General features: G+C 34.4%; 2 protein-coding genes across 3 annotated transcripts; both read left to right on the top strand.

The window, feature by feature from the left end:
- Nucleotides 1-766: 766 nt before the first annotated feature.
- Nucleotides 767-7738, top strand: LOC100793268 (probable 1-deoxy-D-xylulose-5-phosphate synthase, chloroplastic). 2 transcript variants are annotated; one of them, XR_414602.4, is made up of 11 exons: nt 767-1082; nt 2109-2228; nt 2334-2498; nt 2721-2871; nt 3107-3375; nt 4089-4374; nt 4926-5218; nt 5421-5699; nt 5890-6174; nt 6625-6859; nt 7180-7738. XR_414602.4 is itself a non-coding variant. In XM_003527748.5 (10 exons), exons 1-10 carry the CDS (start codon nt 933-935, stop codon nt 6775-6777), a joined length of 2151 nt encoding a protein of 716 aa, XP_003527796.1. In that variant the 5' UTR covers nt 768-932; the 3' UTR covers nt 6778-6981. The 2 variants fall into 2 exon arrangements, 1 of the variants encoding a protein (XP_003527796.1); XM_003527748.5 differs by lacking the exon at nt 7180-7738 and having other exon boundaries at nt 768-1082; nt 6625-6981.
- Nucleotides 7739-10411: 2673 nt separating this feature from the next.
- Nucleotides 10412-15793, top strand: LOC100792745 (boron transporter 4). Its single transcript, XM_006581316.4, has 15 exons — nt 10412-10643; nt 10735-10853; nt 11630-11735; nt 11849-11931; nt 12058-12250; nt 12362-12500; nt 12591-12756; nt 12873-13039; nt 13293-13466; nt 13568-13663; nt 13758-13874; nt 13960-14267; nt 14425-14692; nt 14796-14933; nt 15422-15793. Exons 3-15 carry the CDS (start codon nt 11641-11643, stop codon nt 15443-15445), a joined length of 1968 nt encoding a protein of 655 aa, XP_006581379.1. The 5' UTR covers nt 10412-10643; nt 10735-10853; nt 11630-11640; the 3' UTR covers nt 15446-15793.
- Nucleotides 15794-15813: the final 20 nt, after the last annotated feature.

Below are 15813 nucleotides of genomic sequence, written 5' to 3'. Positions count from 1 at the left end.
TGACATAAGAGCTGCTTGGAATCTATTTATCAAACTTTGACTTATGGAATTTTAAAATTATCAGAGAAGTTTATTTGTACAACTTGATATTACAAGTGTTTGTTTTTTCTCTTTCAAAAGGAGTGGAACTTAGTTGGAGGATAAATTTATTAAAAATATCAATTAAGTTTAATGATGAATATTAATGATCTATAAAATTAATAAATATTTTGTATGAATAACATAATAATTTTAAAAAAAAAAATTTCTGCTCTCACTAAATATTAAGTATCATTTGGGGTGTTCAATGTATATTTTTTCTTATATTAAATACAATTTATATTTGAGGTGTCTTTATATTTATACATTTTCCCTTATATAAAGGATACAATTAAATAATACTTTCTTCATCCTATTATAATTTATAATTGTCGTATTAGAAAAAATTATTCTAAAATATTTATTATTTTAACTTTTTAATGTAATATTAATTATTTTTTTATTTATATCTTTTATAATATTAATGATGAATAATAAAATTTATAAATAAATTAATAATAATATAAAATTAATTTTATAAAATTATTATTATTATTATTTTATTTTTTAGTCTGTGTAATATAATATATGATGATAATTATTTTAAGAAAGAATGAGTAATAAAAAAAGAAAATTTGTGATTTTGATGATTCCAAGTAGTTTGTCATAATGTCATGTAAATCACACTCTGCTAGCGTCTTTTGGTAGAGGCAAAAAAAGGATGAAAAATAAATATTTTTCTAGGACATTGCATGGTTTTCTAGCACTTTCAATTTTCAATTATCCCATAATATCAATTTTTCTTTTTTAAATAAATATTTTTGGTTCATCATCATTCATGCGAAATAGCTAATAGCAGCTCCAACTTCTGGAATCATGTGAATGTTGAAGATCTCAGTGACAACACTTTCTCCATGGCTGCTACTACTCCTTCATCTACATACCCATTCGGAACCCCTTTCCACTCGCACACTCGAAGACTTGATTGCTCAACCTCAACCTCCATGTTCCCCCTTCATTCAGACCTATCTACAATTTCTATGTGCCCGCGTTCTGCTTCAAAGGTATCTCTCTCAATTGTCGTTTTTCATGAATTGCAGACACCTCAATTTCAATGTACAATATATATATTATCCATGCTTGTGTGTGAGGAGGATTTGTCTAATTAGTTAAGTTGGTTAACTGTTTTAACACTCATTAATGAGATATGGTTTCCTGAAAGAATTGAGATGCCAAATTGGCTTTAACATTGCACTGAATGTATTTGTCTCAGGTGAAAGCCCCAAAGAATAGTCCATATCCATTAGAATCTTACTATTCACGATTTGAATCCTATGATTTGATAGGATTTGCCTACCTATCGATTCATATCATGAGATGAATCTCTAATGATTACATGAATGAATCAATGTAATTTCGTATCATTGATATGAATCACACGATTCAACAATTCATGATTTTTTTTTACTTTTCTTTCACTAATTCCCATGAAAGAAATTGAAAAGTCACATAAGCTTAAATTGTTAATGAAAAGGAATTGAAGGTACACTTTTGAACTTATCCGCATTCAATGCATGCACTCTGTTTGGCTATTTCATTGCTTTGTTTCCATTCTTCTAAAATAGAGACTTCACAAACCCAGATTAGATATAACTAATAAATTGGTTTTATAAGACTTACAATTAAGTTGTTTTTTTTATCTATTTCTAGTTTAAAAGTATTACATTGAACACTATATAGCATCAGTATAATATACAAATTATGATTCACGATTAAAAAATTAGCTTGGCAATTCACGATCTGAATCTCAATTTGATAACCCTTGGTTTGAAATATGATGCCGTCCACATGCTTTTTAAGTCACTTCATGCTGGACTTTGAGGATCTTGTAATATTAGAACTTAGGGTGCATTTTGAAATAATAAGACATCAAATCTTAGCTTTAAAATAAAATCAAAAATAAAAAAAAATCTTAGCTTTATTTATAATGTTATTTACCTCCCCGATTGAATATTACTAATTACAGCAAAAAATTACATGTAATTAATTACTGGATGAGTGGGTAGTATCTAATGGGATTGTTGATGCAGGGATTAGTTGATCGAGTATATGCACAGCTTGATGGTGATGATTACCACAGGGAGAAAGTTCCAACACCCATTCTTGACATGGTTGAAAACCCTCTTTGCTTGAAGAACTTATCTCTTAAGGTTAGCTGTAAGCTTGTTATCATTTTTATCATTTTCATTTTGCTTTTACACCATTTCTACTTACAATCTTGAAGTATCTCATTCCCTAAATACTTGTCTTTGCAGGAACTGAAACAACTAGCAGTTGAAATCCGTTCAGATTTGTCTTCTATTATGTCAGGTACACAAATATCACCGAAAGCAAGTATGGCAGTGGTGGAGCTGACAGTTGCAATACATCATGTTTTCAATGCTCCAGTAGACAAGATATTGTGGGATGTTGGGGATCAAGTAAGATTTTAAGTTATAAGCAAAAATGCAAGTGCCCTTTTCTTGCTTTAAATTTTCTTATCTCCCTTTGGGGGTGAAAGTTGAATGCAAATTGCAGGTTGTTAAAATAATTGTTCCTTTAGAGTTCATTTTGCGACAAACCAATGAATATTCCATCTTCTAAGAATTCAATGAATGACGTGGTTTGGATAATGTAACAACCATTTCATTATTTTTGTGCAGACATATGCACATAAAATTCTTACAGGAAGGCGATCACTCATGACGACAATGAGAAGAAAGAATGGTCTTTCTGGTTTTACTTCCCGATTTGAAAGTGAATATGATGCATTTGGTGCAGGTCATGGATGCAACAGTATTTCTGCTGGACTTGGTAGTTTGTAAATCCTTTTCCCTTTTTTGATAATATTTGTTTCTTCAAACACTATTCAGACATTGTTCGTATTGTTTTTATTGTCATTCACTGGTCTGAGTATGTTTCTGGGGGTTTGATAAATTGTACCTTTTCTGTAATGAATAAGGCTGCTTTACATTTTCCTTTTTAGATGAATAAATAAAATTCTTAAAGGTGAAATTTAAAATGACCTTGAAGTCATATTTTATTTCAGGCATGGCAGTTGCACGGGATATTAAGGGGAGGCAAGAACGCGTAGTTGCAGTTATCAGCAATTGGACAACTATGGCTGGTCAGGCGTATGAGGCAATGAGCAATGCAGGATATTTGGACTCAAATATGGTTGTGATTTTGAATGATAGCCGCCACTCTTTACTTCCAAAAATTGAGGAGGGGCCAAAGACATCTGTCAATGCCCTATCTAGTACCCTGAGCAAGCTCCAGTCCAGTAAATCTTTCCGGCGATTTAGAGAAGCTGCTAAGGTATGCTTCTTCACCTCATCCTCTGCAAGAAAAGAATGCTAGATAGCTTCAAATTAGTCTTCAGTATTTGTTGTTTGCATGCAAGGTCCATATGATAATGTCATGTTATTCAACTTTAAAATGAGCCTACTAAAAAAACAGCATGTTTGAATGCTAAATAACTCATAACTTTTAGTACAAAATGGATTAAATTAGTACATTAAGAGTAATGATATTATGTATTTGTGACCTGTCAAAAATATTCATCACTTTGTTTTAATAGCGTGACAACTAAGATCTGCTTTTGTGTACATTGAGAATGATAAATTAATGTGCAAATCTGATTTCCACTCCCTAATGTGTGGTTGTATGTGCATCTTTTTCTAGAATTTTATATATTACCTTCTTGAGGGCAAGCCCTGGCGCAATGGTAAAGTTGCGCCTTGGTGACTAATTAATCATGGGTTCCAATATGAAAACAGCCTCTTTACATATGCAAGGGTAAGACTGTGTACAATAACTCTCTCCCATACCTTGCATAGAGAGGAGCCTTTTACCACTGGGGTATGATAGTTGTTTATATATTTCCTTCTTTTGTAGAATAATGAGTGATATGTCTAATAAGTAATAATGATGGTCCTTCTTTTTTATCCTAATTTTCACATCTCAATAGTCAATGCTCCGTGCTTCATATCCAAATTTGCTCAAGTGTCAATTTGTCTGCTTTCTCACAGGGTGTCACGAAACGAATTGGTAGAGGTATGCATGAGTTGGCAGCTAAAGTTGATGAGTATGCTCGTGGTATGATGGGTCCTCTAGGTTCTACTCTTTTTGAAGAGCTTGGGTTGTACTACATAGGCCCAGTGGATGGACACAATATTGAAGATCTCATATGTGTTCTGCAAGAAGTAGCTTCCCTGGATTCAATGGGACCTGTCTTGGTACATGTGATAACTGATGAAAATCAGGGAGATGATAACAGTCAGAAAAGTGATATGTCAGATGAGCAGAAAAATGAAGGTATTTCTTTTGGCATTCTATGTTATTTATATTGTTTTAACTGTTTCATCGAATGTTATTTCTTGTAAAATAGCTTATCTAGTGATAATGAGTTTACACTCTATTTATTTATTTTGGTTTTCCTCTGTTTCCCTTTTGGTTGTGTGCTTATTTCAAATACCTTTAGCCTTTCAGAAAACGAAATGAATCTCTTCATATACTGATTAGCTTATAGACTCTATGCAGTAGCTTGAAGATAACTTACACATAAAGTACACGATATACATAAACAACAATAACAACAAACAAATGAGTCTTATCCCACTAAGTGGAATCTGCTATACGGATTAATGGACACCATTGGACTCTACCAAAAACTAAAATTTCAGTAAAATAATTATTTAGAGCAAATTATTTTTTTTCAATTGTTTTCTCTGCTTTCATAGGTTTTCCTGAATGTCAGGAGATTATAGTTTAGCCTCTTTATGGGATTGACCTTCTCACTATTTTGAAGTTTTGATTGATGTGATTTGACCATAGTTATTTATGAGTTATCTATGTTTACTTTTCAGGTTTTGTTAAATCTGATTTGTTAGATAATCCTGTTTGGCCTCAAACATATGGCAATTGCTTTGTGGCGACTTTGGTTGCAGAAGCAGAGAAAGACAAAGATATTATTGTTGTTCATGCTGGATTAACGATGGAGCCATCACTTGAACTGTTTCAGGAAAAATTTCCGGATAGGTTTTTTGATGTGGGAATGGCTGAGCAACATGCAGTCACATTTGCTTCTGGTTTGGCATGTGGTGGCTTGAAGCCATTTTGTGTCATACCTTCGTCCTTTCTACAAAGAGCCTATGACCAGGTCCAACCTTATATCAACTTAAAGCCTTAAACTACCATGATAACCACTATTTATTGTTCATAGACCATCTGGATTTCTTTGAGAACAGTAGTATATTTGTAGTTGATATAAATTATTAAATAAGTAATTCTGATATTTGAGAACAGTATAATTATTTGATATAAGTAATTATTGTTTTTAACTTGTTACATATCGCATATAGGTGGTACATGATGTTGATCAACAGAGAATTCCAGTGCGTTTTGTTATTACAAGTGCAGGATTGGTAGGTTCTGATGGTCCCCTTCGATGTGGAGCATTTGATATAAACTTTATGTCATGCTTACCAAACATGATTGTCATGGCCCCATCTGATGAGCTTGAACTCATGCACATGGTGGCTACTGCTACTCGTATCAATAATCAGCCTATCTGCTTTCGGTATCCAAGGGGTGCCCTGGTTGGGGAAGGCTACACTATAGGTGATGGAATCCCCATCAAGGTAATTAGGTGGCTCTCTATTTTTCGATACATTTGCGTGTTATGATGAAACTTTGAAACGGGTAAACTGATTAATTAACAAAGCTAAGGTAGTTTCGTTCATTTTTAACATCCCCAAAGATTTCTCATAATATTTTTTTAATATATCTTCCTTCTTTAATTTTGGGGTGTCTTTAATCATTCATACACAGATAGGAAGAGGAAGAGTTCTTGTTGAAGGTAAAGATGTTGCTTTCCTAGGATATGGATCGATGGTTCAGAACTGCTTAAAGGCTCATTCACTCCTTGCAAAGCTTGGCATTGAGGTCACGGTTGCTGATGCAAGGTTCTGCAAGCCCCTTGACATTATGCTTCTGAGGCAGCTTTGTAAACACCACTCTTTTCTAGTTACTGTTGAGGAAGGATCTATTGGAGGATTTGGTTCCCATGTTGCTCAGTTTATTGCAGTTAATGGACTGCTCGATGGAAGAATTAAGGTAATTAATTCAAGCTATGTGGGAAGGCTATACTTGTTTCATGGTTCTAAGAATATTTGGGATTATAAATGTGTTATTTAGCTTCTATTTATGATTGGTGTAAAGATATAAAATTAACAAATTTCTGTGTCTCTTTGAATTTCTTGGTGGGAAGATATAGGTTTATCTTTTCGTAACACAAATATTTCTGTTGTGCTGTGTTGTGTGTCTGTGATTTTCAAGATAGTCAATCTGAATGCTGGATCTTAAAAACATGGTGTGCACACATGCAAGTAGCTTGGCTTCCCTTTCATGCAGCATATTGTTTTGAAGATGATTTAGTAAATTTACATATCTTGTGTATGTGCATTTTTAAATATACATAGCCTTGACTGGCAAGGTATGACTAAATTTTTTTTTTGTGACCTAGTTTCTGATTTTTTTCTTCTTTTTCTTGATCAACTATTCCAGTGGCGACCAATTGTTTTACCAGACAGATATATTGAGCATGCATCACCAAATGAACAGCTTGACCAAGCAGGGTTGAGTGGACATCACATTGCTGCCACGGCATTGAGTTTACTAGGCCGTACCCGTGAAGCTCTCCTATTTATGTGTTCGTGACTTGCTTCGTGCCCTTTTCCAGATACGATGAATGGAAGTTGGATAGCTCCACAGGAAGAAGGAGAACCAACAAAGCAAAGATGTAAAGAATGTCATTTTCTCTTTAATCTGTACAGAACTGATGTTAAATAGTAAAAAGGAACTTAACGGGAGTTTTGTTTTTTTGGACATCTAACAGGTAAATTGTTGAGAAAGTGACTTTTTAATGCAGTGGTTTTAGTTTGGATAAGTCAAAATAAGAAATTAAGAATATGTCATTTTTTTAGTGGATAAGTGATAACTGCTAAATAATTGTGAATTTATAGGAGTTAAATAGTCAAATTTTGGCTTAAAAATTAATTATTTAGCAGTTATTTGTAATTAAAAGTGAGAAAATTAATTTAATTGAATTTCTGGTTGCAGATACGAAAAATAAGGTTGCATTTAGCAAAAGTGGCACAGAAAGGAAGAAAAAAAAAAAAGAAATTCTGAAGCAGGCCCAATCCAATAGGGGCGCTAAGCGTGCATCAGGCACTAAGCGAGCAACTAACTGCAGGCGCTGGACGTGGCGTTAAGCACGAAGGTGAAAACCGTTACGCGCGCTAAGCCCAGCTAGGCGCCTAGCGCCCGATCCAACAGAAGCACAGGCCCAGCGTGCATGGCGCGCCCAGCGCACGATCTGAACGCGCTAAGTGCGAGGTGTGGCGCTGAGCGCGACTACGAAGGCCCATAAGCCCACTTCAGCAACTATAAATAGAGAGGCAGTCCCAAGGAAATCCCATCTCAGAGCATCACTCTCAGTCCCTCAAGCCTGAGTTCTTTTCTCTCTATATTCTTTGTTTTGTTAGCCTATTCTTTCTTTCATCCCCAGTTGTAAGCCCTCAATGGCCATGAGTGGCTAAACCCCTAGCTAGGGCCTGGCAGGCCTAAAAAGCCAACGATGTACAATGAGCTTCAAGAGTTATCAATGCAAAGGAAATTATTCCAGGTTTCTCTGTTCTATTTCTTTTCTTTTATTCTTGCATTTATTCTTAGATCTCTTTTTGGGTTTTAATCGCTCGGGAGAGGGTAATTCTCAATAATATTTAAGATTCAATGCATGCATCAGTTTTAGGGGTTATAGGGTAACAACATCTAAAGAAAAGAATCATTGGGTTAGCATTGCTAGGCATAGGATGATAACTCACTGCCCATGCATTTAGCAACATCTAGAACTTAATCTTAATGCATTTTAATTATTGAATCTTCACAAAGGCATTTGGGAGATAAATAGTTAAAATAGGCTTGTCAACGTGAGGCATCAGGGGCAAGTAGTCAACGGATGTGGGTAGAACTAATACCATTTCATTGATAATGAATATCCTATTTACATGCATCGTAGGCCAATTAGGTTTGTCTGGTCTTGGCATTTCTATTAATTGTTTCCCCTTTTTCTTATTCGTTTTAGTAATAGCACTCTATTCCTACTTTCATTTCTATTTTACTATTTTACTCCCACTTACAAATTGAGAGGTATTGAATAAGTGCAATAAAATCCCTGTGGACACGATACTCGGACTTCCGAGCTTTACTATTTGTCACTGCACTTGCCAAAGTCTTAACAATAAGTTAGTTTATTTTATTTTTCATTGTCGGCAGGAGTTCCTAAAATCATGGAACACGTTCTTTTATTCTGCTATTTTCAATGTACTTATTAAATATAAGTTGCATGCAATAAACATGTATGCTTGTAGTAACAACATACTCTCGGTCACATTGCTTTCGAATGGGTTGCTTAAAATAACAACAAAAACTCAATCTAATTATATTTTATTGGGTTGGGTGTTAAATTAAACAGAACTCCAATCAAAATAATAATAATAATAATATATCATATGAAAATGAGTTGAAATTATGATAATCTCATCAATACTATTATAAAAATCATCTGGCTTCCATTTTGGTGTCCACGTATTGATTGTATATTGTTCTGGGCTACACACTTTGTTTATATATATATATATATACTTTTTTTTCTCTTTTTTCTTCTAATTTTTAGTACACTGTACTTTCAATTTCAAGTTCCAAACACTCAAACATGATCACTGTTAATATTTTTCTTTTCTTGCCCCATCTGTGCAAAGCACATGCCACAACCTAGTTATATAATAATTTCTCTAAGGGATAAATAATTAACATAATTTATAACATGATATAACAAGAAGATAAAGATAGAGAAGAGATGTTGATGAGGTGTTTGTGTTAATCAATCGGGTGTCCAAAAATTAAAATTCTTTTTTTTAAAAAAAAAATATTTTATTGATGATATGTGACAGGGAGTGGAGTACAAGATGTGTCCACAACCAAGCCACCTAAAATTACAAAGACCTGTAAAGAAGACCAATAATTAGGACTCTAACTCTCTCTCTATATATTAAATTATTGATGATATAGATTAACAATTAATTTCTCCAATTTCAGATTGGATCCTTACCGACAAAAACAAATGAACGTATATCAGATTGCTATTAAACATACTAAAGTATAAATTTGATTTGAAATGTATTTTGCAAGTCTGTAGTACTAGATTTTGTTTGACTCACCAGACAAATAACTGATTAGACAAGATAGGGTTAGATTAAGATCTACAAATAGAATTTTAGATAAATTCGATCTTTAAAACGTAATTTTAAAAGAAGAATTTGCAAGAAAGTGATATATGCTTTAAATTTATTGTCTAAAAAGAAAATTTTAGCTGAATAAAGATTATTTGAATAATAGTGGTTGAAATTATTTTTGGTGTATAATAATTAAGAATGATGTTTTATTTTATATATTCTCTCACTATATTTTTAGACGTGCCTTAACAAATAACACGAGTGTTATTATTCTTTTTATTTTATATTTAAATTATAAAATAAAAAAAGTGCATGATATTTTAGACTATTGAACAATAACCTGTTAAGAGAATTTGATTATATTGTTAGTGTAGAAAAGTTTTGAACTCGTTTTATAATGTTACGAAAACATCAGCCTCTAATTTTAACAAATGATGTGATAATAATAAATTAGGTAGATTTGGTTTTTTCTTCTTCAAAAAGATAGATTTGTTTTGGTTCGCCTAAGGCTCAATGACAATGTGCATTGAAATTAAATTTTAGGAAAGAATCATATTTGATAAAAGTCATAGATAGTTAGTACTGTACTAAACTGTGGTCATAATCATTCGGGTTTTCCGATGGGACAAATAGGCTAACATTCAAAGAATCAAAACGAAAACAACAAACTAAAAAGGAATGTGGAATGTATGTAAGTATGAGATTTCGAAGCAAAACACCAAACTAATGCCAGCTGAGTCATAATAATACCATACGCGCTTCGGTGATTGTCGCTTTTACTCTCAATATTAATCATCAGTTTCCGTGTGTGTGACAGCGATGCAACTCACGTTTATGTGGAGAATCAATCTCTTCCAAACTCTCCAAGAATTCGTTGTTTTCTGAGTATTTTTAGTCTAAATAATGGTTAGAGAACTATTTTTTAAGAAAATAACTAAACCCACTATTCAGTGGAACAAAGCTGATGGTTTGAGAGCTATTTTTTGAAAGGAAAGGGTTTATTCGGCAGAGAGAAGAAATAGAGGAAAGAAAAGTAGTGAGGCGTGTGGGCCACAGCAGTTACTACGTATGCAAAGCAGTCCGAAATCCTAGGACGTTAAAACGGATCTCCCTAGTTTGGGTCCCACAAATCCCGGTTTTAGTATGCTAATTTTAGCACTCTGAGACCCCTCTCTTCTCCGATCTAGGGAGAGAGTGAAAGGTGTGGGTCCCACCAGCCAACAAACATACTACTTCTCTTATTATTTCCTCTTCGTCCGTGTGGACCCCAGCCAGCCCCTTCTTCATCAAGTGCGCTTCACTTCTATTCAATTATGTTTATCTTAATTAACCATCATCTTCATTCTTAATTAATCATTCTTTCTTTTTCTTCTCTTTTAAGTCATCATGGCTTGGTTGTGGCCTCCTCAAACGCCTCATATACTTGCCATTGCCATTGCCACTGCCTGATATACTTCCTCGTTGCTTTCCTTTGTTCTACATTGGTGCATTTCTGAACAAGTGAGCACCCCTTTTACGTTACTCTTCTTTCATCATCTTCATGTGTCTTCTCATTAGTTTATGTTTTGTCAACATCATTTTAGATAAATGTTCACGTATTTGATTCTAAGTTTTCTTTTTTAAAAAATCTAGTATAGATTTAGATAAAAATAAATAAATTATACTGCTCTTTTAGAATATAATATAATTACAATACATGTCTGATGTAATTTTTCTTTTACACAAACACGCGATTTAAAGCTGTTCATATAAAATAATTGGCATTCTGTATATCCCATTTTTTATTATTCAATTATACGATTTTTATTTTTTGTTCTGCTTTAACCCACTGTCAAGTACTAGTTGATCATAGTCCATGTCAGGTTGACCTGTCTTTGGTTTCCTAGATTGCCATAAAAACAAGAAGCAAGAATTGGATTCCAAAGATTTCCTATGTTTTAAAATGTTTTTTTCCCAGTTTTTTTTGCGGTATACACACGCGGCAACTGAATAAATGCATTTTCATCACATGTATCCAACTATTGGCTGTCATTTCTTGCAGTGTCATCTTTTGTCCCTTTGTTGTTTTTTCTCTGTGCCTTTGACTCCATTATCCATGTCTCATTCCCTCCTTTCTTCTTATTTAAATACATGCTGATAGATTTCATTTCACTAGCCAAAAAGTTCCTCACATTTACATCACACATCCTGACTATCTTCAAATGCAATCAATTTTCTGAAAGTTATTAATTGGTATATCATATCTAATCTGTGCTGTGCATAATTTGCTCCATCAGCTGTGGGAAACATGGGAGCACCATTTAAGGGAATAATTCAAGATGTCAAGGGAAGAGCTCAATTCTATAAACAAGACTGGATTTGTGCAATCTGTTCTGGCGTTAGGTAACTCTTGTTTATCTTGGGAAAAAACATGCATGCTTACTAGGAATTTTCTTTTTGTTAATCCCTAAATGTATTGCATTTATTCTTATTCATGCTTCTTTGATTAATGGCAGCATATTGGCTCCAACTTTCTACATATTCTTTGCTTCTGCTCTTCCTGTCATCGCCTTCGGAGAGCAACTTAATAGGAATACAGGCAAAACAATCTCTTTTATGTTTTCAACACCTTCAAATCTTTGAGCTAATAGTTGGTTTCAGTTTTTTGTTGGATATCATGTTTAATGTTCTATAAGTGAGCTTCAATATGGTGTTTTTTTAACAGATGGAACCTTGAGCACAGTGGAAACATTGGCATCTACTGCTATATGTGGAGTTGTTCACTCAATATTAGGTGGCCAACCTTTGTTGATTTTAGGAGTTGCTGAACCCACTGTCATAATGTACACTTACCTGTACAGTTTTTGCCAAAAGACACCTGAACTAGGTGGCAAGCTCTTTCTGCCTTGGGCTGGCTGGTACGGCACTTTTTTACATTATAAATTTGTTTCTGCTTTTCACGTATCCTAAAATAAATCATAGTACATTACATGTATGTTTGTCTAACTTCATCGTTCACTGTGTTTCAGGGTTTGTGTTTGGACGGGAATCTTTTTGATTCTGCTTGCAATTTTCAATGCTTGCACAATTATCACAAGGTTTACAAGAATTGCAGGGGAGTTATTTGGCATGCTCATAACTGTTCTCTTCTTTCAAGAGGCTATAAAGGTGTTGCTTCCACTTCCTATCAAAAATAGATTGTAAATTTGTTGGCACTACAGAACTCAACATGGCACTTATTTAAACCTTGAATCGCAGGGATTGATAGGCGAGTTCAACACGCCAAAGAATGAAAATCCTTCCTTAGTGGAATTTCAATTCCAGTGGCTGTATACAAATGGATTACTCGCAATCATTTTCTGTTTTGGACTACTTGTCACTGCCCTTAAAAGCAGAAGAGCAAGAACGTGGCGATATGGAACAGGTAAATAATCCAAAAAAAAATCATACAAGATAGAGCTTGTATGCAACACAATGTTTTTGTGTTTGGTTTGATTTATCTCGTCACTTAATTGGTTCTTATTCTGGCATCCAATGCAGGGTGGCTACGAGGATTTATTGCAGATTATGGGGTTCCAATGATGGTAGTGTTATGGACTGCACTATCTTATGCTGTACCAGGCAAAGTTCCAGATGGTGTTCCTAGAAGGCTCATTGCTCCCCTTCCCTGGGATGCTGCATCTCTCTATCACTGGACAGTAGTGAAGGTACTGTTATACATTGTGTACAGTTTTTTTTCCATCCTAATTGCATTCTTTTGAAACAGAATTATATCAGTACTTGGCTTAGTTTGCTAAGCAAAATACATTGTTTGCATGCTTGCGTTGATTCTGTCCATGCCATGTACGCGTTCTGCTTTTATGTTAGGGTGTTGGTGTTCAACATTGTGAACAGCAAGCAGTGATCATTTTAGTTTAGGCAAGTCCAAATATCTTATCTAACAGCTACTGAAAACTGCAGGATATGGGGAAGGTACCCGTGGTTTATATATTTGGGGCAATTATTCCAGCTCTGATGATAGCAGGCTTATACTTTTTCGATCACAGCGTAGCTTCGCAGATGGCGCAACAGAAAGAATTTAACCTTCAAAAACCATCTGCCTACCACTATGATGTTTTGCTGCTTGGAATAATGGTATGTTATTTTGTCTCTAACACCCTTCTTCCTAAAACTTGGCTTTTATGTTATTCGGTGTTGATAAAGTTATATATCTGGCATATCTTTATGGTTCTTAGACTCTGATTTGCGGGATCCTTGGCCTTCCTCCTTCCAATGGAGTCCTTCCACAGTCCCCCATGCATACAAAGAGTTTAGCAGTCCTTAGGAGGCGGGTAAATATCATCTATTGCATCAAGACTATCCTAGGTTCTTATTTATTAAATATCAACTCAATTTAGATTCTTGTTTTACGTTATAAATTTGCAGTTGATCCGAAAGAAGGTGGTGAAGAGCGCCAAGGAATGCATTAAGCAACGAAGGACCAACTCTGAATTATATGGAAAGATGGAAGAGGTGATTGTAGAAATGGATACAGACCCTACGGTAAGTATTGTTGGCTCGATACATGTGTGGAATTTGTGTATGCAGGGATGCCCAAGAGTGATACAATGTTGTGAAATTGATACAGGTTAAAGAATTGGAGAATTTGAAGGAAGCTGTAATGCAATCTGATAGCAAGGATGGTGCAAGGGAAAAGTTTGATCCTGAGAAACACATAGATGAATATTTGCCAGTGCGTGTTAATGAGCAAAGAATGACCAACTTATTGCAGTCCCTCCTGGTTGGCGTATCAATCTTAGCCATGTCAGTTATCAAAAGGATACCAACCTCGGTTCTTTGGGGATATTTCGCTTACATGGCAATTGATAGTCTCCCAGGGAATCAGTTCTGGGAAAGGATATTGCTTCTCTTCGTCACCCCAAGCCGGCGTTACAAGTAAGTATAGCCTTATGTAAATTAGTTTCAATGCATCATGGTTTTGAAGTTGAGACATTGATCACGGCCTTCAAATTTACATTTTCACTAGGCATTTTAGTATACTGTAAGAAGCTAATTACGTATTTTTTGTCATGGTTCTTGTCTGTTTGGGCAGAATTTTGGAAGGTTCACATGCCTCTTTTGTGGAGACAGTACCATTCAAGACCATAGCTGCATTTACAGCCTTACAGTTAGCGTATTTTGCGTTATGTTTCGGGGTGACTTGGATACCTATAGGTGGAATATTGTTCCCCGTACCATTCTTCCTTCTCATAATTATAAGAGAACAGTTGCTTCCAAAGATGTTCAAGCCTAGCCATCTTCAAGAACTAGATGCTTCTGGGTATGAGGAAATTGCTGGTGCTCCTCATGGTTCACTGAGGGTACGATTTATAGTTGAATTCTTGTTATGCAAGACCATGTGTTTTGTACATTTGTTTGTATATTCCAAGCTTTCCAACTTATGACCGGAAAATGTTTAATCAGGATAAGGAGCCAGATACTGATACTGATGGAAGCTCAGAAGACTTTTACGATGCAGAGATATTGGATGAGATGACAACCAACAGGGGAGAGTTAAAACTTAGAACTGTAAGCAGCTTCAGTGAAGACAGACAAACTCAGGTAAATGACTTATATAGAATTCTATAGGTGACGTTTGGTACAAGAGAAAAAATTGTGTCCAATATGGAAATCATGATTTATAGCAATAACTAAATTTATTTGGTTGATAAGAAATATTGTGATATTTTACTATAAAAGAAAAATAGTATATTTATTATAGTTTTTAATTATTTATCTCATTAAATAATTTAATTAGAATAATGTGATATTTTACTGTAATTAAACTTATTTTTTTAACTCAAAAAATTTAGATTTTCACATTTTTCGTGAGAATATTTTTGTGAGAAACTTGACAAAAAAATTTCGAGGCAACATGTTTGTTGGGAATGTTATTTTTTAAAAATCAAACCAAATATAGGAAACTAATGTACCTAATTTAAGATTCTTGTGAGAAACTAAAAATTTATTTTGTGCCCCCTTAAGGTTTCAACTTACAAATTACAATACATGTCTAGTATTGACTAAGTTATTTTCATGGACTTGGACAGGTTTATCCAGGAAATGCTGTCTGAATATGGTGAAATCTCACTGCACTAACCATTTTTAGGATGCAGAAAGGATTTGACATAATAGTAATGTTCCTCTGGAAAGGAGTGCTCATAATTTTTGTGTAGTCAGTTAAGGTTGAAGATGATCTTCTGTGGAACAAGAAAGGATTCAATCGGTGAAAGAGATGAAATGCAAAATGAAAGACAAGTGGATAAAAAATATGCATTTGAACTTTGAAATGGGCTTTCAATATTGGTAGGAAAACACACTGAAATATTGAGATCAAGGGTCAATTCCTTCCTTATTTGGCTACAAAGTTCTCAAAATAATGAGTCAGGTTCGGGTGGAGGGAAAAGACATCAATGTTATGAGGGGGAAAAGGAAAGGGGAG

The sequence above is a fragment of the Glycine max genome, chromosome 6, assembly GCF_000004515.6.
Source record: "Glycine max cultivar Williams 82 chromosome 6, Glycine_max_v4.0, whole genome shotgun sequence".
Taxonomy (NCBI): Eukaryota; Viridiplantae; Streptophyta; class Magnoliopsida; order Fabales; family Fabaceae; genus Glycine; species Glycine max.
Note: the sequence above shows the minus strand (reverse complement) of the source record. Positions and strands in the feature narration are given on the sequence as shown.

What these genes read in the sequence shown, in the direction of transcription:
- LOC100793268 (XM_003527748.5), top strand. Translation starts at nt 933, where the DNA reads ATGGCTGCTACTACTCCTTCATCTACATACCCATTCGGAACCCCTTTC. An exon ending in TGAAGAACTTATCTCTTAAG is followed by an intron (nt 2,229 to 2,333) that starts GTTAGCTGTAAG and finishes TTGTCTTTGCAG; the next exon opens with GAACTGAAACAACTAGCAGT. An exon ending in TGCTCGATGGAAGAATTAAG is followed by an intron (nt 6,175 to 6,624) that starts GTAATTAATTCA and finishes CAACTATTCCAG; the next exon opens with TGGCGACCAATTGTTTTACC.
- LOC100792745 (XM_006581316.4), top strand. Translation starts at nt 11,641, where the DNA reads ATGGGAGCACCATTTAAGGGAATAATTCAAGATGTCAAGGGAAGAGCT. An exon ending in TTTTGCTGCTTGGAATAATG is followed by an intron (nt 13,467 to 13,567) that starts GTATGTTATTTT and finishes TATGGTTCTTAG; the next exon opens with ACTCTGATTTGCGGGATCCT. An exon ending in AAATGGATACAGACCCTACG is followed by an intron (nt 13,875 to 13,959) that starts GTAAGTATTGTT and finishes AAATTGATACAG; the next exon opens with GTTAAAGAATTGGAGAATTT.